The following is a 24,879-nucleotide window of genomic DNA, read 5'->3' as shown; positions in this document are numbered from 1 at the left end:
CTGTGGTGGTGCATGCAATCCAATTTCTTTTGGGTTTGGAGAAGGCATCTATCATTTTATGAATTAATCTTTTACACATGTATTAAGTGTTCACACTGTATATTCAAGGTTGCATCCCCAGGGCCTGCCACAGTACCTAGCATGTAAGAGACAAATATCTGGCCAATCAGTCAGAAATGATTCCAGCCAGTATAATCAGAAAAACAGAAGTAATTTGATAGGAAAAATAAGTCCAACACTACCCCATCATACTAGACAAAACAAAAGTACCTTAGAGTTTTACAAAAACATTTCCAAATGCAAGGGATTGACAGAACCAAAGATGCTCTATGTTCTCTGATACTTCAGCTATCAGCTGATTAGAAAAGGTATCAATTTGAAAAGCAACAAGAAGCATTGTCATGTTAACTTTTTTGGAAAATGTGACTGCTACCACCATTCACTGTAAGGCAATTTGTGCTCCTTCATTTTTACAACTAATAAATGGTGCCAGTGTTTATTTTTCTCTCCTTTTCCCTTTGATTTCATTTTTTTCATCTCTTCCTATTTCATTCATGGTGTCCCAACTCCCAGAGGAGCTACCTCGGGAAAAAAGATCTCACATAGCAAGAAAAGTCCAAGGAGCAAATGCTGTTTGACTCTAACCAACATACCGTAGCACCTTAGGTCCATGTATAAATTTAGGGAAGAGAATTACATGCTCTCTTCCAGTTATTATTATATGATTTCATAAGTCAAAGAAATCTGGAAATGTTTCTATGAGTAGAAATTTGTGATAAAGGAGATAGTCTTCTTTACTCTGCTAAAATATTTTTTGGTACAAGGAAGGTGCCCTGTATATAACTGTTGATTTAATTTGAGATATCATGAGCCCTGACACTTGACTTTTAGTTCTCCAATTTAAGTTACTAAGCTGCCTACATTCGATCAGTATAATTTGCCATATAATCACGAATGGGTAGGGGAAATTGGCAGCTTTTAACAGTTCTCAAAGGTAATTCCTAAGAGAGGTGAGTTGGAACTGATGAAATTGAGATAGATGCTAAGTGACCAGGCATCCCTGCTTTGAATTGTGAAATTGAACTTCAGTGTGTAACAAATGCAGGCCTTCTATGAGCAGCAAGTTGCTTTTTCCACTACTGAGCATGGAAGGAGCATGAATGTTGGAGCTGAACAGACTGGTCTTAAATCCCAGCTCTGCCACTTACTAGCTGTGTAACCCTGGGCAAGTTCCCCAACTTCTCTGGATTTCTTTCTATGTAAAAGTGAAGTTATTTACACCTCTTTTGCATGAGTATTACATGTATTAAATTATCTAGATCTAGATAGGCATACTGTCTAGCACAGTAGCTGCTATATGGAAGATGTTATCATGAATATTTATTACATAGATACAACCAGCTTTCAAAATGAATGGCTCTTGTAGACATTTTCACATTATTCTCACTGCAATATGGAAATTAAACTTTATTCCTAGCACTGGACTCCCTAATCTTTAGAGACAAACACACCCTTCATAGAGAAAGTACAAGTTTCTCACCTAAATTCACACATCCATGTTTAAATATTCTATAAACAGAGAAGATTATATGTTTGATAGGACAGAGCTTGTAAAAGCACCTCAAAAAAATCACAACATTATCAGTATATTGAAAATACAAGGAGCGTCTCTTCTCTCTAGCTACACGATGTAATCAAGCATTTGTCAAATCATATTTGGAGGCTCTTTGAATTATGTGCTCCAGTTCCCTTTTAGGTAAAGAGAAGGAAACCCTAAATTGGCATGGTCAGGTGTGGGTCAGATGTACAGTACCAAATTACTGCACTGCACTGTTCAAGAGGGACTTAGGAGTATATCCCAGTTTCCTGGCTCTCCATCCAGTTGGCATCTTGCTCCTTCTACTCCTCCTAGTTTCATGTTTGGGTATGTGGCAGATAAAAATAACAGCAGGAATAATTTACTACTTTTCCCAAGCTTCTTATACATGACTTGACTTTTTAAATTCTTCCCTATGTCTTAACTGAAATTTTAAGTAAGGCCTTTGAAAAATACTAGGGAATGATGTCGTCACTCACAGCTGCCAGACTGGAGAGCACTCAGTGGCTGGTGCAAAGCCCAGTAAAATCCAACCAAAGAACACAAGTGCAGAAACAGGACAAGAATTTTGCTAATTGTCTTCTTTGAGAACTAGGAGCTTCATTAGAGAATTTGCCTTTGTGCACGTATTTAATGAGATGGGATATGCTGCTGAACTCTTCCTGCAGGTATTTCAGTGTTTTATTTAGTTATGATATTGCCTAATGACCTCTTTTTTTGGTCCACTATTCAGACATTTTTGGGTCATTTAAAAAGTTGTTATAAATAAACATCACTTACATAACATTTAGGTTTCTAAGTGATTAAACATATCCTCTCTTGGATAGCTTTCCTCTTGCCAGCCTTGCATTTACAGTCTGTCTCACTCAATTCTGACACATTTCATTGCAGTTGTTATCATGCCTCTGCCATCTGGGTTTGTCCTTTTCCTTCCCGCACACCTCTGCAATCCCCGCCTGCCCTCTTCCCTTCATTATCATTGCTTTGATGCCTACTAATTAAGGACAAGAAAGAAGCCTATTCAACATAAATGTACCTTTTATCATCATGCGAACTTATATAGATGTAGCTTTTTAAACAGTTCAGAAAACAAACTTTTCTTGATGATTTGGTGTCATTTTTATGAGCACGAGGGCTGGAAACACAGTAGTGATCTCAAAGAGTATCGCTGACTATTCTCCATAGGTACCCAAGTTGCTCGTTTACTTTTTAGTCTATGAAAGCTCAATCTAGCTTTTGTCTTTTGTCAGCCTTTATAGACCTCTTTCTTCCTTCCAATTTGCCCCTTCGGATCTGCTTTGAGCTGGAAATCCAGATAATCAAAGTTCTCTGTCTTGTCTTGAGAACTGAGAAATTGGCTATAAGGTAAAGGATATCAGAGAGGTTCTCAAATGAGAAAGCCCAGGTGCATGAGAGCACTCAGTCAAGGCTCATGGCTTAAAATACACAAGACCTGTTAGTTTCTTCCAAATGCAAAGTTCTTCGTGAAGGTAGTATATTTATTTCTAAGCGACTCTCTCAGTAATATTTTCACTATGATAATTTTCAAATGGGCTTTTCTTATTTTATTGAGTCCAAGAATCCTTATTGAAACAAGATTCCACATTTCTAAATTTCTATTTTCCAAGATCTATTCAAACAGAAGCCAAGCGTCCTTTTGTGTTCCACTGAGTTGGCTGGGAGGGAAATGAGATGAAGTAATGTAATAAGAAAGGTGGCTGTCTTACTGTCACTGACTACTTTGCTACCTGAAAAACTTGAAGGTACACTGGTTTATATTTTTACGTAGAACCTGATGCAGCCATGCAGGCATCCAGCTGTATCTATCCAGAGTGGGTGATTCACCTGGTGTACCCTGAAGAGACAGAGAAATGCTCTTCACGGTAGCATCTTTTTGGTTTCCTAGGACCAGTTGTTTGCTTGACAAATTGAGAAGTCCTGGTACAGGTTATGGGATCTTACAATGCTGCTTTCCAGTGATCTGCTGCATGGGCATTGGAGTCAGACTTACCCAAGTTTAAATCTGGACTGTACTATTTAGAGCTGGTAGAACTTGTGTGATTTATTTAACCTCTCATTTGTAAATGGGAGGGATGCACTGCCAATCTATGCAGTAGTTGTAGGGATTAAGAAAATCATGACAGATGATATACTTAACACTGTTCCTGGTGCGTGATAAATTCAAAATAAATATTGGCTATTATCACCTTCATTATTATTTTATAAGACATACATATGTTACCTCCAGCATGCTGAAAATAACGTTTCTTAATAAAGTAGGCAAAACCCCAGTATCCTAACATTCACAAGAGGTAGACAATCCACTTTTGTCCTTGCCTAGCATATTGTGAAGTGGAAAGGGAAAAAGCCAAACAGTGCATGAAGAATGCAAATGTATTTTTTTTCCTGAATGTTCTCTTTTGCTTTTTGACTTTTAAACTCTACTTTATTTCAAAACACAGTCCCAACCATTCCAAAGCATTTTTGAATTGGAAAGCCTTCTTTTTTTGTTTCATAATAAGCTAACTGCAGGTGCAAACTCAAGGGAGACAGACCTTGGAAATTTTAAGTATGTTGCCATGGCAATGGTTTGCAAGAATGTGTATGAGTTTCATCTTAGCTTTCAAGCATTCAACTGAGTTCATACGTGGAGGTTCAAATCACTAGGCACACAATGTTTGCCACTCATTGTGTCCTGAAAGGTTTGGAAATAACTATCTGTGTTGCTTATAGCAACCAGAAACCACAAAATTCTATTTATTTATGCAAATGTAGAGATCTAGTCATTCATATCTGCTCTTAGGTGGCCTATCTCACCAGTGTGGCTGCTCTAAGAGAAGCTGTACACATAATTTCAACACTAATCATTTTCACCATTGTTGCAAACACAGTTGTACTCCCAATATGGAGTAGCTATAAAAATGTTCCACTGAATATCACATTAATTTCCTCATTCAAATTTGACAGATCCTTCCAGAAGCACAATAATTATTTAAAGATGTTGCATTAAAGCAAAATTTCAGTCTAATGAATTGTGGAGTATTTCCTTAAAAGTGTCTCATCCTATAGTGGAGGAAAGAAAGTGAAAGCACACAAGTCCAGTCATTAAATCAACACCACCCTCCCCAGAAAAAGCACCAGCACCGGCACTGCCAACAAAAAGACATGCAAAAAACATCATTTTATCATATATCACTACCCCAGTGGTTCTTAAATGGTTCAGCTAATGCTTCTAAATTCCAAAACCTGCACACTGAACTCATGCTTCATTGACAAAGGAGGCAATGGTTCTTGACAAAAGCATTCTTTTCCCCATAAATGGAATCCACAGCATACTATAATTGGGTAAGTTTTAAAGCTATCTATTGGGTACGGGAAATAATTATTAACAAATTCTCTTCAAATTACAAGGCTTTTTTCATGTAAAATGAGTACTAAACAAATATCATTTTTAATTAAATAAATGATTTATTTAATTAAAATCCAGCAAGAAAAAGCTGGATTTCTAGGGGTGTATGTTCTTCATGTTTTCTAGCGAAAACTTGCTGCAAATGATTCATCATGATACAGAATGCCCTACATAAAAACATGGCCACAGGAGACCCCAGTATCTCCTGCATTTTGTTACTGACTAAACCCTTCACAAATGCATTATTAGCTACCAAACCCTGGCAGCTATTTAAAATTCGCATTGTTGCTTTAACTTTGACCCATCTTCCAAAATGTGTGCGCGCGCGTGCACACACACACACACACACATCAATCTCTCAATCTCCCGTACTCCTTGCTGTAACATCTTGTTGACGTACTTCAAGACTGCAGTAGAGCTTCCCTGCCCTGACCCTCCATTCTAAGAAGCTTACAGCAATGCTGGAATTAAACAAATGAGAACACAATAATTAGCTATGCAAACTGTCAACTAGATCTAAAAAGAAAAACAACCCAGAAAACACAACAATCAGCAGTTTCAAGCCCTAACAAGAATCTGCATTGAATTCTCATTTATTTTAAACAAAAATAGATTAGGCCTTTTGAAAAATATTCAGTGAAATTTCTATGGAAATAGGACAAATTAGCCTATGGGTCTTTACATCTCTAATTTCTGTCATGCTGATACAGTAGAAAAGTCCAACACTCTTTCCAAATAAATGCTCTTCTACTCTTTAATAGCCAGATTTACTTCCAAAGGTGAGTAGCACCAAAAATATTTCCAAAGTGGGTATGAAACAGGTTAGTGGATCAAATTATATGGTGTGACACCCCAGTTCCCAGCTCTGTCCCCACAACCCCACCCTAATCATTTTATCAATGGTAATTAAAATATAAAGGGAAACTGTAAGGGAAAAATAATTCTTGAAATATCTGGTGTGGCTGGGTATGGTGGCACACACCTCTAGTCCCAGCCACCTGGAGGAGGCCAAGGCAGGAGGGTCACTTGAGTCCAGCCTGGGCAACATAGTGAGACCCTAACACTAAAAAAAAGAAAAAAGAAAAATATCTGGTGTGTTTATGGTATACGACGGGGAGGGAATAGGTATTCAATTCTTTGGGTGGAGAGTATTGATTATATAATTTGTAGCTAAATCTCTGAGTTTCTTCATAGATACCAATCAACTGCCTTCTCACCCTTCGGGAACCATCCTGAGTTCTGATGAAGCAACATGGATTATCTCTATGATACAGATACTTTGTCTGAATACTAATCTAATGCTTCAATTGACTGTTAAATGTTCTCTTAACCCATTTGCATCCCATAATAGAAATTTGGATTTTTTTTAACTGAGAATTGTAATGACTCTGTAAAAGTTTTGTTGCTTCAAGTCTTTTATCTTTAAACTTGCTGAATAACTGCCTACTTTATAAATTGAGAATGTAATATGTAATGCCTGAAACTAGTGTAGGACAAGAAATAGTAATCTAAGTTTTGACTAAGAGTTCTATGTAACCCATTGACCTGGGGCAAATCACTCCTCATCCTAATATAAGTAGGTTAGAGTAGATGACCTTTCACATCTCCCATGCAATGATGGAGAGTAACACAAGGGAGTCCTGTGGTAAAGGTAGAGGTTAATATCTTGATTGCCGTGGTGGTTACAAGAAGCTACACATGTGATAAAACTGCATAGAGGCCGGACACGGCGGCTCATGAGGTCAGGAGATCGAGACCATCCTGGCTAACACGGTGAAACGTCGTCTTTACTAAAAATACAAAAATTAGCCGGGGGTGGTGGCATGCGCCTGTAGTCCCAGCTACTTAGGAGGCTCAGGCAGGAGGAGCCCTTGAGCCCTTGAGCACAGCAGTGAGCTATGATCATGCAACTGCACTCAGCCTGGGCAACAAATTGAGAGCCTGCCTCTAAATAAATAAATAAATAAATAAAATGAAAACAAAATACAAATAAAATAAAACTGACAAAATAAAACAGGAAATATCACGGATTCACTAAAAATTGAATATCCATTATTTATATCCCGAGGATGTTGCCATTTCTGCCCAGTTAGCTACCCCTACAATGTGTAATCTTATTTTTCAATCCTCAAATCCTGCAGAATCCTTATTTATCTGATAATTCAATTGTGCTCAATATGCTTCCTTTTAACGTCACAGAATTCAGTGAATTTTCCTGACTTCCATGTGGTCTAAAAATAATGGCTGGTGACTTAGAAATTTTATCGCGATGTATTGGCTTCACAATTTGTCTTTCAAGTGACAGGAATGGGGCAGAAAAAGATAGTAGATGCCACTAGCAGAGTTCTGGTGTAGGCAAAGTAGAAGAAAAGAGGCAAAACAAACAGGAAATAACTAACCAAGAGAATGAGCAGAAGGAAGGAGAAAAGCTAAGAAAAGAGTTCCTCCACCTATGTTTGGGTGGTGGCAGAGTGTCTCTGTCCATTTTACAAGTGACATCTATGATACAGCTATTTCATATTTAGGAAAGTAGAATGAATCACGCAATGAGATGTGAAATAAGTCTTGATTACAGTATTCTAGAAAGGGGCTTAAAAGAAGCAAAAGACTTTACTCCTCGTAAACACCAAACCTTCAGACACAGAACAGAAACGTGCCGTTACAAGATCCCTCTCACCCCCATCCTTTAACATCTTTCACCAAACAAAACAGGGTAAAACAAACTGAGGCAGTTTCTCAATTACTTTCATTAAAATGTCTATGAACGGTAAATTAAATGACGAATCTCTTTCGGAACCCATTAATACTTTTTCCAGAGCTAATACTAGCAGTAAATTTTAAATAGTGGGAGGAATTATTATAAAAGAATAAAATATGTAACAGATGCTGAATCGGTCATATGTCCCAGAGCTGCTGTAACATACTCAGGCCCGTACTTCATGTGTCCATAATGAAAAGAGCTGGCTGAGAAGTTATGAGGCCACACCTCACAACACCTCACCCTGCTCTCTCCCTAGTCCCACAGAGGCACAATGCTTCTAAAGCTTTGAAGCCTGAAGTTCAGGGAATGCTTTAAAGATGAAGTGTTTAAGCTATTTTCTGGAAGCCAAATCTATCATTTTAAGATTAGATTAAAAGCTACACTTCTACTGTTCATATCAATTTATGCTCCAAACTGCTGGTTTCTCAGAGCATCCATTGAATCCTGGTGGGAGATAAATAGTTTCTGTTTAGATTTTGACAGAAAATTAAAATTTAAAACATAATCACTACATCTTCCACATACTAAGAAGTCTTTGGTGGCTCATGCTGTAATCCCAGCACTTTGGGAGGCTGAGGTGGATGGATTACCTGAGGTCAGGAGTTCGAGACCAGACTGGCAACATGGTGAAACCCCGTCTCTACTAAAAATACAAAAAATTAGTCGGATGTGGTGGTGCACACCTGTAATGCCAGCTACTCGGGAGGCTGAGGCGGGAAAACTGCTTGAACTAGGGAGGTGGAGGTTGCGGTGAGCCGAGATCACGCCATTGCACTTCAGCAAAAAAGCCAGGCATGGTGGCTCACATCTGTAATCCCAGCACTTTGGGAGGCTAAGGCAATTGGATTGCCTGAGGTCAGGAGTTCGAGACCAGCCTGGCCAACATGGTGAAACCATGTCTCTACTAAAAATACAAAAAATTAGCTGCACATGGTGGCGGGCACCTGAAATCCCAGCTACTAGGGAGGCTGAGGCGGGAGAATCACTTGAACCCGGGAGGTGGAGGTTGCAGTGAACCAAGATTGTGCCATTGCACTCCAGCCTGGGCAACAAAAGCAAAAGTCCGTCTCAAAAAATAAAAAATAATAAAGTCTTGAAATGATAAATGTAAAAGTTCTTTATTTTATTTTTTGAGACGAGGGTCTCACTCTGTCACCCAGAGTGGAGTGCAGTGGTGCAATATCAGATCACTGCAACCTCTGTCTCCTGGGCTCAGGTGATTCTCCCACTTCAGGCCCCTGACAGGTGCAGGCGCACATCACCACGCCTAGCTATTTTTTGTATTTTTGGTAGAGACAGGGTTTCACCACGTTTCCCAGGCTGGTCTCAAACTCCTGAGCTCCAGTGATCCACCTGCCTTGGCCTCCCAAAGTGCTGGGATTACAGGCATGAGCCACTATGTCCGGTTTCAAAGTTCTAATTATGTTTCCTTGTGTCTAAGAAAAAATTTTTTCTGCCTAAGGTTTCTAATTATTATAGACACCAGCAGGCTATATATATGTATATATATTTTGAGACAGAGTGTGCCTCCGTCTCCCAGGCTGGAGTGCAATGGCTCCATCTCGGCTCACTGCAACCTCCGCCTCCCAAGTTCAAACAATTCTCTTGCCTCAGCCTCCCAAGCAGCTGGGTTTACAGGTGCCCACCACCACGCCCAGCTAATTTTTTGTATTTTTAGTAGAGACGGGGTTTCACCATGTTGGTCAGGTTGGTCTCGAACTCCTGACCTCAGGCGATCCACCCACCTTGGCCTCCCAAAGTGCTGGGATTACAGGTGTGAGCCACCGTGCCCGGACTAGGTTTTTATATATAAATTGTGAACAGTCATAAAAATAATTTGTCCTACACAAGTTTTTGTGCCTACTATAGACTTTCACACTGATAGAAAAAAAAATGCTTACAAAGCCTTTTTCTCAGAGGATCTCATTTGGCAGTTTTGAAATTTATTTTTCCATAAATCTTTATCAGTGGTAAGAATGTTTCTGAGGCTGTGCTGTCAATCGCTTATGTCACCACTTTCCTTCCCACTTCATTAGGAACCACACTGTACTTTATTTCTTAAAGGAGAATCTGAAACTGATTTGGGGAAGAAGGACTTTTAGTCCAGAATATGCAGCACTCTATCAAATATGTATTGATATAAAGCCTAAAAATACACACAGTAGGTACAGCATTCACATAGGCAATTATTTAGCAGGTTCAGCTGGTGTGATTTTATACCACAGTGTTCTTCTTATGAATACCAGAGAGAGAATCAAAGTTTCTTGACATATGGTAATAAATATTTTCACTTACAGTAAATAATTTTTGCTCTTTTGGCATCCATTGTATAAAAGATAGTTTGAAATCATTCCAAATTAGCAAAGCTAGAAGTTTGGGAACACAAGGGGAATGAGCAGTATAGGCCCCCATACCTTCGTTTTCACTGAAGTGTGCTTGCTTTTGAGATACAACACTGAGAAAACGTCCTCATTTTCAAGATGAAGAGATGTTATTTCTTCCTATTGTGTTTCTAGGACTCGAAATGAGCATCTGTATTCTTCATTATGGAAATGGAAAATGAGTTTGCCCTATAATTAATGCTAGACATGACAATTTTTCTGGCACTACCTTCAAAATAAAAATTTTCAAGATGAAAATCTCATAAGAAAATCTCAGATGCAGATTCATCTCAAAATCCAGGTGACATAATTCAACAAAATGAAAAGCAGCCTGTTTATAAGACCAATTTTCTTTAAACCATTTTTTTTAAAGGAAACACATTTATTCACACTCTAAAATCATGAAATGTTAGACCTGCGAACTCCTCACCTTACAAACAAGAAAATCAGGTATCAGAAGATTAAGCCATTAAGTCTTCACTAGTAGATACAGAACTTTCTCCAGTACAATGTCTTCACATAAATCAACTAAAAGAAAATGCTCTAAAATTAGATAAGCTCCAAAGAGTAATCTGTTCACACTGGGACATGTTGAATTTGAGGTGAACTGATAGCAGTTGTAAGGGTAAATCTGAAGTTGAGAAGAGAATTCTGGGCTGGGGATCATATAGATTTCCCAACGAAACCAAAAGAGAAAAGGAGATTCTGAGACCACCTTCAGAAAAATCCAACATTTAAAAGGGTAGAAAGAAAAAGCAGGTACAAACAAAGAACTCCTTTCCTGTTAATTGTTTTTACTCCTAAAATATTTGATTGAATGTTTCCAAGTGGAAATCTGAGGAGCCCAGTGAAGAGGATTCTCTTAGGCAATTGGTGGATTCTCTTAGGCAATTGATCGAACCCAGTGATAAATTTCCCAAAGTAGTCTTATGACACGCAGTGCATCTATGACACAAAAACTGTAAAGTAAATCACTTTTCAAAAGTAATTCACCTTAAAAATTGATTAAAATTAACTGAATGTTAATTTCTTAGTATTGACAGATATACAATGGTTATATGACATATTCACATTAGGGAAAAATGAACAAAAAGAACTCTCTAAAATATGTTTATGACATTTCTAGAATCTCAAATTATTCTGAATTAAAATATTTATTTTTAAAATAAAGCATGCTGATTTGATTAACTCCCATATATTACATATAAAATGACAAAACTGTGATATTTATAAATACATTCTCTTTTAAAAAATAATGGAGATACATTCAACAAAGAAAAATACAATCACAACCAAAACAAGCAACCTACAAATTCCTCCCCACTTTTGTTATGTTTATAGACATAAAACATGCATTATCCTTGTTTTAATGGCATGTCTTTGAAAATGTCCTCCCATTTTAGAGTTTCAAATAAAACAAGCGTATACTTTTCTACTTAATCTCATCAATTTAAACCTTCATATCTTTTCTTAAAGTACTGCAAAGAGTAGATGCATCATTTAGGGAATTGCTAGGTAGAGTGAAATAGGCTGGAGTCAGTATTTATTTTCTTATTGAAGGAGTAGCCTTCTGTTAAAAATGACACCTTCTCTTGCAATTGAAATCTTACTGGCTATGTGGAAAACTAGAAAGTCAGGAATCTAGCAAACACTTGTTGCAGTGGATGTCTTAAGAAGTGTCCTCAGCTTCCTTTTCTCTAGCCTGAGGTTTTGTAAAGCAATCAAGAGCTATTCAGTTTAATGTTTTATACCTAGGTATCATTTCAGTCAGTTTTAATGAATGGTTCACAAAATATCCCATAATTATTCACCATATTTTAAGCTACTTACTGAGAAAATAATACTATTGATGACCATTCCAGTATCAAGAGTAAATGGTTTACATAATTATTATTACTTATTCAAAATTGTTTCACCTAAGGCCAGATTCTCATTTACTGCCCAGACCCACTCACACTCACCTACCCACTCCATCCCACCAAAAAAAAAAAAAAAAAAAAAGAAAATTAAGAGCTGGCGAAGGAAGTAGAATAAGGCAAACAAAGAATTATTGCTACAGCAATTTATAAGAACGCTCAATTATACCCTAAGGGTCTGAGACAGTTATGCAGTTATGCCAAAGTGTCCAATTTACTTTTTCTGAAGAAAAACACTTAGCAACAATGGCTAATTTTAATGAATAAAGAGAATGAATACAAACTAAATATGCAGATGACTTTTAAACAAAAAGTTGCATCCATTTTGCATTACTTTTATATTTCATAAAGCATGAAAACTGGCTTTTAAGAAATCAGTATGTTGTCCTGAGAACATGTAGAACAATAGGAAACAACCCCCTTGACTGATTTTGAGACAAGCTACTTGGGTCCTCTCTGGATATTCTAGTACCCTCGGTGTCCGTAATGCCATTTTAGAAGCAGGTATTGATATTAAGGGATGTGTAGCCTACCTGATTTGACCTGATTTTGTGTTACCTTTTATTTTGTGACTGGATAACTAGTGCTGCTCAAACACAGGAAACATACAGCGAAATAACATGAATGTATCTCCTTGAACCCCATTAAACTCTCCTTTCTCCAAGCTACCTTGAAATATATAGAATACAATGAGCAAATATATTGACAAGACAATGAGCAAATATATATTAAGTAATGCTATAGGGTAAAATAGTTAGGCCTTCAGTGCTCCTCTAGTTTTATGCCTATTTGTCTTGAATCCTCAATTGAACTTTTAAGGCAGCAAGTGTCTCATTTTTCTTTGCACAACCCATGACATCTAGCAGTGTTCTGGCATAGATACAATCATCCAGTACATATTTTAACAGATCTTAACTAACAATGTACAAAAGCACTGAGAGGGGTGCTTAGTAATTACTTATATATTTTAATTTTCAACATTCTGGAAAGAGATAGTAAAATTCCTAAAGGCTAAGAAACCTCTTGGCAAATCCAACAGTAGCTTATCCCTGGCCAAATTTTTGGCTTGCTATATGTACTTTTAAGCCTATTAGTTAATAGCTACATATTTAACAATGTTTTACATAGACACACATTTTATACAAATGTTGTAGTCCCACTACAAATCTAAAGAGTAGATGATCCACTCAAATCTAGCTGTGCTAATGGAGGGATGCATGGTATATAATTAAAACAATGATTTTGAAGCCAATGGAGGGTAACTGGTCCAAAAAGCACATCTAATCATGCAAAATAATTCATTATGTAGACAGTTCATACATGGAAAATTGAGAATTGACTCCCAAGGCTGTACATATGCAACTTCAAAATAAAGTGCTTTAAAAAAATCAAAATTCTATGTAAAAGGTTTGATCTGACAATAAAATGGTTTTGAAGTCATAATGGCAGCCTTAGTTTTATATATGTAATTATACCTTATTATAAATACATTTTATTACATATATATACTCTATACATTTGCATATAAAGTATTTTTTTCATTATAGGTAAATTCATTTCACTGGACGACTGATTAGGAAAGAATTTTGTCTTTGATACACTCTCCCATCCGAGTACTAACCAGGATCAACTCTGCTTAGCTTCTGAGATCAGATGAGAATGGGTGCATTCAGGGTGGTATGGCCGTAGACTGATATACTCCTGTAGAGTTTTCAACTTGAACGATGTTAAGTCAGCCAGGTAATGGCATTTCCCCATACTGTTAAGCCTTCACTTTATCCATGACTTTACTAATAAATTTAGGCTGTGAACTTATGTAATCATGTTTTTCATCAAAAATCTGAAACAGGCTTAGAGCCAAGATGGTGGAATCCTACAAGACTCATTACATTTTAATAAAAAAGCAGGGGGAACAAAGGTGAGAGCATAAAGACTGCAGAACTAATTTCTTTTGGGAACTGACTTATTTTGGCTCCCCAAAATAATATTCAAGTCATTCCCACCATGATAAATAGTTTTTGTCTTTCAAAGTAATGAATAAAGTAATGGAGACTTTATAACAAAAGGCTATACATTATAGTTATGGGAAAATAGTAAAACAAGTATTTGAATGTTTTTTATTCCCAAGAAAATGAATTGTGGCTTAACCCACAGATCAAAAAATATATAGCACAACACTGAAAAAAATTATCATTGATTTTTGGGAAATGTGAGCTAGTTACTTATGATTAATCAAATGAATTAAAATAAAGGTGAAAATTTGAGGAGCAAATGGAAATGGGTAGTGACAATACACATAGTTTATGATGCAAAAATATAAACTATCTCTCATATATTTCTGCTTTTTAATAGTTGTTACTCGGTTTGAACTCATATTGTCTTTAATGTGCCAAAAGACCCTAGATATATCCATGAATGTATAATTGTCTGTGACTCTCTCCAATTTTTCTGCATACTGGAAATTGCCTACCTACTCCACAATATTGTCCTTAGCTCCATTCTCTATGCTAGAGTGATGAGGGAAGGAGGCCTTCAGGAGATTCAAATATCAGCTGTCAAGTAAATGTAAATAAGATAGCAGAAGGTAAAATCAGTCTTTCTGGTCAATACTCGTAACTCTAGTGTAAATTTTAAAAACTTAAATGCTAAAGAATGTATAAATCTAAACTTAGTGTCATTATACTATCTTGAATTTGCACAAAGATTATTGTTTATGTTTAATAATCTCAAGTTCTGAAGCAAATGGATGCCATTTTTTTCTATCTATTGGTGTTTGAGTCCATAAACCACAGGTAAAGCAACAGAGGAATAAAACACTGGGAGCAGGGAAAATGGGAGGTAAAAGAGAAGACTAAATAATAAAAGGCACCACTTGATCTAAGTATGATTAAATATTCATTAACGCTGTTCAGCTGTGGATTTTGGTAGTGCTCATAATACTAGAATTAACAGCACTAATTTTGATAGGGTGAAATCTCATTTAAACGTCATTTTCTAAATGGGCAGAATGTAAGTTCTTAAATATTTAAACTTAACATAGACAAAGGCCTAAAGTACTTGGCTACATGCTTTTTTCCCATTTGAAAACTAAAAAGTGTCAGCTAAGAGGGCTTTTCCTATCAATTAGCATTCTGGTTACTGAATCCATCATATAGTTAATTGATTGCCCTTGTACCTTATCAATGCACCCAGATGCTGTGGTATGAACACATTTCATAAATTAAAGAAGCATATGGAAGTGACACAGACAGTAGCATTTCATCCCAGAACATCTTTAATATGCGATGCTACATCACTAATTATTTTGTAAATATGTAAATATTTCCCTAGTTAATGTGTTGGTGAGAAGTTTGCTTGGCAGTTGAGCCCAAATGTTATTGTAACCAGACATTTAATAACAGTTCAGGACTCTTGTAGTTTCATTCCATTCTGCCCATAAGGAGAATGTGTCTCTTAGCCTACTGGGCAACCTTGATTGTGCAAAGTCAATGAAAATATTTATCCTTTATTACTGGGTAATTTTCCCTAATGAACAGCAGTCTACTCTCCATAATATAAATATCTGTCCAAAGATCGGTCTGGAGACTCTTTCTAAAAATGTTACAGGGAATTTGCCAAGTGAGGAGCATATTGCTGCTTAGTGAATTTTTTTCCATTAATTTCTAAGGATAGAATATGAAGGAAATTGCAGCAGAAATAAGTTGGCTTTATTCTTCAACTTTGGGAAAACTAGTATAATGATCTGAGTATATTATCCTGAATTTACCTTAAGGCACCAAAAGTAAAAATTTTTTTCTTCTTGTCTAAGTCATAATTTCTTGTCAAGCCAAGTTTCAAAATTAAGTCAAAAGAACTTTTTTTGAGAATGGAAACTTTCTTTGGAGAATGGAAATTCTCTACATTAATTAATGTATTAATACAAAATCCACTAGATAACTGACAAGTGAGCTGCGGGCAACCCAAAAGATTGCATTTAAACATTTTAAATTTGTGTTTCTGTTACATTTTAGAAGCATGATTTTTGTCAGATTAATTTGCACTTAGGACTGAAAACTGTATCTGGGTTCAACTAGAATTTTGTAAGAGTCATTAAAATCAGAGGATTCAGAGATAAGTTGATTTTCATCCTCCTTCAGTCCCGTGACTTTTCTGGGCAAACACTGTGTCCATTTCTCTGGGAGCTGGGGGTGACAGAGGGCTTGATGGAGGCTGCTGAAAGATTAATTTCATTTCAGAATTTGAACTGGGTATTGGTCAGGCTCCACGTTGCATGATAAAATCAACAAATACTTAAATAAAATATTCAAAAGTTATTCTATAAATGGCCATCTATTAAAAAGTCAGAGGGAAAATAATAGTAGATTAGTTTGCATGGCTCTAAACATTTTCAGAATTGAAAACTTATTTAGGGAAAAATTTGGTAAGCCCTATAGATGCTCGAATCATCCAAAGTCTAGTAAATAAGTTTAGTATTAATTGCCACTTTTATATTTCGATGCTACTAACTAAAATAATACAATAGCCTACTGTTAATTTCTCTTCTGCTTTTCCTGAGCTTGGCAAAGAGAAAAATGTGACAAACACCACAAATAGACAACACACCATTTGTAATCTGGTAAAGCAACTTCTATTCATGGAATTTCTTCCCTTTATGAAGCGAGGGCTATCTAATTTAATGAAAATAGATGTCACCACAGATATGACATTCTGTCTCCTAATTAAATGAAGATGCAATCAGAACTTCCCTTGAAAAGAGAGGCCAGGCTTCCTTCACTATTAAGCACACTCTTCCCTAAGGGCACCCTCCTAGCCTTTTTCTGATATGTAATCCCTTCTGTCCTCCATCTGCTCCACCCCCACCTATTGTCTCCACTCACTCCAAGCATGCCAATCCCATCTGGCTATACTCTTGCTTCTGCTAGCTCTAATTCTCCATAGACCTAGGGAATGTTTGAATGCCAAGGCATTTTTGCTTTTCTCGAGAATAAGGACTAGCTAGGAGGGTATCAAACAATTCCCCAAGGAATTCACACACACATGAACATGCACATGGTCTCTCACATACACAAACAGCAGTTTAGAATCCTCTTCTAGGATATAATTTCTTTAAACATGTTTTTAATTATTTCATCTGGGAGGCATTTTAGAAAATTAAAATCTTACTATTGTTGAAATAATCAAAATTAATATTTCAGAAATAAACACTTTCATTATCCCAGACATGCATTTTTTTCAGTAAGGAGAATTAATGTAAGTAAATGTTACTCATATCTTATCATGAAATATTTACATTAATCAGGTTTAATCACTGATCACTAATACGTTTTCTGTTTTAGCAAACATGCATTTAATTCAGACATTCCATCTTTACAAATGCTCATGAAAATCCCACTCTGCCACAAAAGCATGCATGGTCAGAATCTAAGCATATTTAAGCAAAAATTTCAGCAAGTCATTAACAATAATAAAGCAGTCTGGCAAGTACTGAAAGCAGCTTTTATTCATGCTTTTACTTGAACTAAGTTAATACATATATACATATATATGCACGCACGCACACACACACACACACACAGACACAAGTTTTGGTTGTTTTTGCCACAAGCATGCTGATAAACCCCTGAAGCTCACACAAAGCAGCAGACAAAACTAGAAGCAACCATGCTCAGGGTTTAAGGACATTTTAAAATTTAAAACAACCTTTCCACATTTCACATACAGCATGCATAAATTTGACATGCAATCTTCAAGAAGAAATATTTTAACATAAATCTTAAAATTAGTTTATCCAAATGAGTTTATTCTTATTTTCATTATTATTGTTTTTAGGCTTCTGGTATCTTAAACCCTGCATGCTGCAGATCTAAGCTGTGCTCAGCAGCGGCTGTGACAGAAGAAGCTACCTGCGAGTTTTCACAGTGCCATCTCATATCCATGTCTGTCTGGCTACCCTGCGTGCTTAGAGCTTTTTTCTTAATTCTTAATGGAAATCCTAGGAAATTTAGTCCATCCTCTGAAATCAATACTGGTGACAGGAGAGCTCCCTGACTCAGTGGGAGATCAAGATGATAAATTGCCTGCGCATCAGCCCGGCCTATCAGTGCCCTGCACACAGATGGGCGAGAAAAGACACAGAAAACGCTCTATCAGTCACGTGTCACGGAGAAGCCAATGGCTGACGCACTACGGCAGGAAGGGATGCTGCAGTTCCGTCGGCAGTTGACGAGGCTGTTGGTACACAGCCCAGCCCGGCATCACTCAAAAAGTCTCAGCAGTCGTTGCTTTTGAATTTGCTCCCCTAACGAGACCGCATAGGTAAACAGACCTCCCTCTAACCCCCGACCCAAAAAAAGGCTTATTTTCATGCACGAACATTTTCTGTATATTACATTCAAATCCAGTGTGATTGCTAAACACAGAGGGGAAACTTTTTTTTCCCCAGCCCTTAAACTGTTATGTGTTTTTCTTGAGATAATTATCTTTTTACCTAATATTAAATTAGAAGACTTAAAACTGTGCAATTAGCATGGAACCCTCCTAGCAGAATCTCCTCGAAGCCTTGTAATTGTAATTACAATTTTATTTGTAAGTTAATGAATGACATTTTTTGAATGCCAAGTTTATAATGAGTATTTTTATGGGATGAGTTTGTAAAGACAATTATGCAACATTAAGAAATACATTCTTAGGCTTTTTTTTTTTTTTTTTTTTTTGGCCAATTACAACTGTTCCTCTTTAAAGACAATTTAAGTCCCAATAAATATGCCATTTTATCAATCATTAAAAATAAAAACAAGCACCAAAAGATGCACATCCTGTTTCCCAAAGCCTGAAGAACAAATGTATTATTCAATGATGAAAATATGTACTTATTTGCTGCCTTTTCTCTGAAATTTACAATAATTATTTGGTAAGCAGAGACTACACATCTGGAGTACCATATGGAACTATATCCCCAAATACATCTGTTTCCACTGATCATACTGTAATAACAGATATGTTTACACACTTCTTCAGTGTAAGTGAGATGATTATATATAGTTATATATACATATACATACAATTATATATTATATATATGATTATATACAGTCTGACAGGGTAGGCTATAAGTGATGAGACCGGTGTGTGTTTCAAATGACAGTATCACGGAGATTTTTTTTTTTTAAAGCTCAAAAGTAGCATAAAACAATCTTCAGGAATAAAATTTCTAGAAGAAAAATTACCCTAGCCACCCTTGCACTTTTATTGCTTTTCATTGCCCAGTTTTCATACTATTCATGCATTTGAAAGAATTAATTCTAACATCTTTTAGAGTCTGGCAACACTATTTAGAAAAAAAGTGTATTGGAATAAACATTGATAGGCGTGCCTCATAAGTAAAGCTTATGAGTTGTAGAATGCTGAAATTCCAAAGCTCAATTTGTCTTGGCAACTATTTTTTTAAACTAAACACATTCCTGAAAGATTGAACCCTGTCAGGTTTCTTTGCAAATTCTTTCTTTCATTCAATATTGACTATCAGGAAATAATAAAGCATTTTTCAAGTTTTTTAAAATAGATGTTGTCATGTGTTTTCTTCTATTTATTCAGACTATTCAATAATAACGTAATTCTCCACAAACTTTATTCTTAAAAAATATTATGACTCAGAGCACCTGTCATCAAAAACAAAATAATAAAACATCAATACTAAACCTATTCATTAGAGCACTGTAATAGCCCCAAACTAGAAACCACCTTAATCACTGATAGTAAACTGATTAGATAAACTATGATACAGCCTTACAGGTGAAATACTCTTCATCTGTAAAATACAATGTGGTAAATCATATGTCCTTATATGAAGAGATTTCTCAGATACATTTGAATGAAAAAGCCATAAAATTTAAATTGTGTATAGGCTATACTTACTTACATAATACATGCATGTATACACACACAAATGATTGCATATGCGGAAGAATTTTTTTTTTTTTTTTGAGATGGAGTCTTGCTCTGTCACCCAGGCTGGAGTGCAGTGGTGGGATCTAGACTCACTGCAACCTCTGCCTCTTGGGTTCAAGTGATTCTTCTGCCTCAGCCTCCTGAGTAGATGGGATTACAGGAGAGTGCCACCACGCCCAGCTAATTTTTTTTTTTTTTTTGTATTTTTAGTAGAGATGGGGTTACACCATGTTGGCCTGGTGGGTCTCAAACTCCTGATCTCGAGTGATCCGCCCACCTTGGCCTCCCGAAGTACCAGGATTATAGAGGCATGAGCCACCCTGCCCGACCTACAGGAAATTTCTGTAAGGACATAAACTATCAGTTAATAGTGGCCAAATAGTGGCTACATCTGAGGAGACTCAGTTCAAAGGTAGGACTGAGACATAGTTTTATTAGGTATCATTTTATACATTTTGTTTAAGTCTATGGTTTACTTTTCTAATTTAAAATTAATTAAGATAATGTTATCGATGTTCATGTAGGTTTAGAATAGCATGACTGGTATGTTTTGAGGGAAAATCTTGAGGGAAAGGAAGGAAGACAGAGGGAAGGATATGTGGCCTGCTTTTTTTCACGTAAAGAAAATAGTGTAGGTGTGGGCAAGAAGGGAACTGTAAAATAAAGGTTCTGGCAATCTCTGCTGAAGACCTTCACATCTCATATCAACTTGAAGTTCTTTTATCTATGAATGCAAATAATAATACAGACATGGATTAAGAGCTTTACAATTTAGAGTGACGATTAACCCAAATTTTGTCTGATTCTTCCAGGAACGAATGCAAAAGGCTGAGAAGTAAATGATTTGTATATTTACCCAGACTTGGGCAAATTAACCTCTTCAAGCCTTAGTTTTCTCAGCTGGATGCAATTAGCAAAAAGTGGCCAAGCTAAACTTGAATTTCAATTTAGGGTATTGTTCACTGCTGCTTCAAAGGCAAAATAACATCCATGTTTTTACCAATAATGGTGTAGGGCTAAAGACAAAACAAATTTTCACGTGTTTCCTCCCCAGAAGCAGCTTATGTTGTCCAAAACTCAAAACTTGGCTTATAGATTCTATTGTTGGCTCTTGTTGTTATTCAGATTCTTGTAACTTTAAGAGATACAAACCTAAAAAAAAATGAATTGGCCAAATTAAGTCAAAGATTACAATTTGAATAATTTAAGGGTTTTGGGGTTTTACATAAAACTGCTGTAAATCAGTGGTTTCGGATGGTGATTTTGCTCCATCCCACCCTCCAGGGAACATTTGACAATGTTTGGTGACATTTCTGGTTGTCAAAACTGGAGGGTGCTAGCAGCATCCAGTGGATAGTGGCCAAGAATGCTGCTAATCATTCTATAATGTACAGGACAGTCCCTATCACAAATAATTATTTGGACCCAAATGTCAACAGTGCTGAGATAGAGAAACCATGTTCTAAATGCTAAACTTCTCTACCTTCTTTCCGAAAGATTAAATAAATATATTCTGTATTATGAAGCATATATTGTAACGTGACAAGATTTAGATGGAGAAGAGAAGGGGACCAAGGACCAAGCCCTGGGTTTCTCCAATTTTAATAAGTTACAGAAAACAGGAAAAAACAGCAAGTGAGGATGAAGAGATGGGAGGACAACTCAAAGGATGGTGACCTGGAAGTCAGTGGTAAAAGTGTGTTAGTAAAGAGATTAGGGTCAATTTGTTCAAATGCTGTGATAGGTCAAGTTATCTGTTCTTCATAGGTTTTTTAAAAGAATTAAAGTGAGAAATTAACCTAATTGAAATTAGCAGTATACTTGAAGTCTTTATTGCTCTGCATGATATTTGCATTTTTAAAGGTATGGACAGAAAATGTAGCGGGGCGGTGGCTCACCTGTAATCCCAGCACTTTGGGAGGCTGAGTCGAGTGGATCACGAGGTCAGGAGATCGACACCATCCTGGCCAACATGGTGAAACCCTGTCTCTACTAAAAACACAAAAATTAGCTAGGCGTGGTGGCAGGTGCCTGTAATCCCAGCTACTTGGGAGGCAGAGCCAGGACAATCACTTGAACCAGGGAGTCAGAGGTTGCAGTGAGCTGAGATTGTGCCACCGCACTCCAGCCTGGTGACAGAGCGAGACTCCATCCCCCCCAAAAAAGAAAATGTAGTAATTACAGGGATCACAGGAGGACTAGCTGAGGAAATATATAAAGGAGAGGAAATTTCTGTAACTCTCAAATTATAATTCTGAGGCTACTTTCTCTACAAAGGTGGGCTTGTGAGCAAGAAAGTGAACAAATCCTATCTTGGACCACCCTACACCACAGCTTGCATGGGAGACAGAGTGCCACCCTCTCCCCTTAGAAACTATGTCTACAGTTCTTGTCCTCGGGCTCTCACGAAGTGTCTCTATCCATAGATAAGGTTTCTGAAAACAGAGTTCTAAGGACTAACTTCAGGTGCTTTTCCTCCTGTGACTCCTCTAATGCTAATCCCCACACTGTCAGGCCTGTGGTGTTCAGGGTTAGTGCAGCAAGGCTCAAAGACAGAGCCAGCTGGAGGACTAGGACACTGGAGCAGCTTTAAGCAAAACTAATGCCTTTGTTGCAAAGGAAATGTTGGAAATCTCGCAGAAAAACAGCTGGGGGAGGGAGGGCAGAGGAGAAAGAGAGAGAGCCATAAAAAGAAAAGAGAGGCCACAAAAAAAAAAAAAAAAAAAAGATGACCACAAACCCATGGATATTATTACAAACTCTATGGTGTGGGAGAAAACTACATGTCACAATTCTCTTAAAACTAGATAGATTTTTACAACTTGAATAGTCCAACTCCTTCGTTTTAGAGATGGATTTTAATGTAGAGAGGTTAAATAATTTGTTTTAAGTTTTAAGTGAAAGTGACATTCGTTACCATTCAAAGCAATCAGTGAACCTGATACTGACAAATTTCAAGGTGCTTTCAAAAATCATCATAGATAACAACCAGGGTAAGACTTAGGGGAAGGAGGTCGGGTGCGGGGGCTCATGCCTGTAATCCCAGTTCTTTGGGAGGCCGAGGCAGGTGGATCACAAGGTCAGGAGTTCGAGACCAGCCTGGCCAACATGGTGAAACCCCGTCTCTACTAAAAATTCCAAAATTAGCCAGGCGTGGTAGCATGCACCTGTAATCTCAGCTACTGGAGAGGCTGAGGCAGGATAATGCCTTGAACCCAGGAGGTGGAGGTTGTAGTAAGCCAAGCTCACGCCACTGCACTCCAGCCTGGGTGACAGAACAAGACTCAAAAAAAACAAAGAAACAAAAACTTAGAGGGAGGGGAAAAGTTGATGTTCAGTAAGAGATAAATCTCCAAAGCCTTCTCTTTCCCATGCTGATGCTGTATTAAGGCACGGAGAGCCTTTGCTATCAGGGAGAGGAAGTATTATCTTCTAAAATATTCCAATGAGTATTTATAGGTTATGAAATACAAAAGAAGAAGCCTTGAGTATTCTCCTTTCAGAAGAATTTAAGTGGCTGCTGAAGTTTCTTTTAAATGAAAATTCTCATCTCTATTTGCACTACAGTCATGATGAATAGGATGCATGGACGACTTTCAAAAGACATATGTCAGAAAGTAAACTGCAGGTGACAGGAACTATAGCATAGGGAAATATTTTGAACTGTTTTCAGTTTTTAAGAGATGGGAAAAATAGAAGTGGTGGAAAATCCAAGCAGATTGTCTTAGTTTTTTATTATTTTTCCTTTTTCTCCTTATAATGGAAGCACTACTTTGAGACTATGCAGTACCATTAAATTCCTTTTAACTATTAATTTAATATTTGCAAGTACGGATTAGAGATAGGATGGAAATTAATGTCCAAGTGAGTAAAATTCCACACAGTCTTATATTGGTTTTTTTTTTTTCTGCTACTGTATTCTTGTGGGTTTTGTTTTTCTTACACTGGTTGTTTATCTAGGTATATATGCTTTGTAAAAAGCAAACAGAAACAATCTGTGGCCCCAGGCAATCTTTTCATTAACATTATATCCTAAAAATTATTATGCTAATGTTAAAAATAAAGAAATTGGGACTCAGAGGGATTAAATAACATATATATCCATGAAGCTAGCAACTGAAAGTCTACGACTACATTTTGAATGTTCTCTCCAAATCAGAACTAGCGTTCTAGAATAGTTGTTGTTAAAGTTTATTATGCATAAGAACAAGGCACACGTTAAACATCCAGATTTCTGGGCCCTTCCATGAAGACTGATTCCTACTCTAACTTAGATGGATTCCAAGAGTCTGCATTGTTAACAAACATTCCATCTTCCATACTTTAAGAACCTTGGGACCATATTGGAGTTTCAGCTTCGGAATTCTTCTTTGGGAAAAGCCATATCAACAAGATTTCTAATGAATAGAAATGGGAAGCTTTAAAAAAATAGAAAGGAAAGTTGGTAGGAGTAGTTGTTTACCAAGAGAGAAACTGGAACAGAGAATAGCTTCACAGCAGAGAGGAAAAATGCAGATGACTTAGAGCCATCCATTAAGGGATAGTTTCCCATATTGAATTAGATAAAGTATGAAGCATTTTAGTTGAAAATATTTTTGAGCAAGGAAGATGAATGTGCATAGAAGAAATGTACAAATCATAGCATTTAGAATAGGATGACCCTTTTGAACCTACAAATAGGGCACTTGGCTGAATTGGTTCCTACCTCCACTGCTGCAATTAGAAACCATGAATGTGCAGATATACAGGCAATGTCATTTTGTATATGCTAGAAAATAATTTATTTTGAGAGGGGTTTTCATATGATGGGTTTCTAGACCTCTAGAGAGAGGTAAAGTTTCCTTTATAAGATAAGAACCTACTGAAGT

The 24,879-nt window shown here is 36.8% G+C and overlaps 1 protein-coding gene across 33 annotated transcripts in view; it reads right to left on the bottom strand.

The window, feature by feature from the left end:
- NRXN1 (neurexin 1) overlaps nt 1-24,879 on the bottom strand; it is a 1,116,221-nt gene that overhangs the window by 36,993 nt on the left and 1,054,349 nt on the right. The window contains exon 1 of one of the 33 annotated variants that reach the window (XM_016944192.4): nt 17,968-18,265. The exons of the other annotated variants lie outside the window; for them this stretch is intronic. Within the exon in view, the coding sequence (XP_016799681.1) occupies nt 17,968-18,000 (33 nt within the window). The 5' untranslated portion in view covers nt 18,001-18,265. Of the gene's footprint in view, nt 1-17,967; nt 18,266-24,879 lie in introns of those variants that run through there. 33 annotated transcript variants of the gene reach the window in all.

Source organism: Pan troglodytes, chromosome 12 (assembly GCF_028858775.2).
Source record: "Pan troglodytes isolate AG18354 chromosome 12, NHGRI_mPanTro3-v2.0_pri, whole genome shotgun sequence".
Classification (NCBI taxonomy): Eukaryota; Metazoa; Chordata; class Mammalia; order Primates; family Hominidae; genus Pan; species Pan troglodytes.
This window is presented reverse-complemented; position numbering and strand designations above follow the sequence as displayed.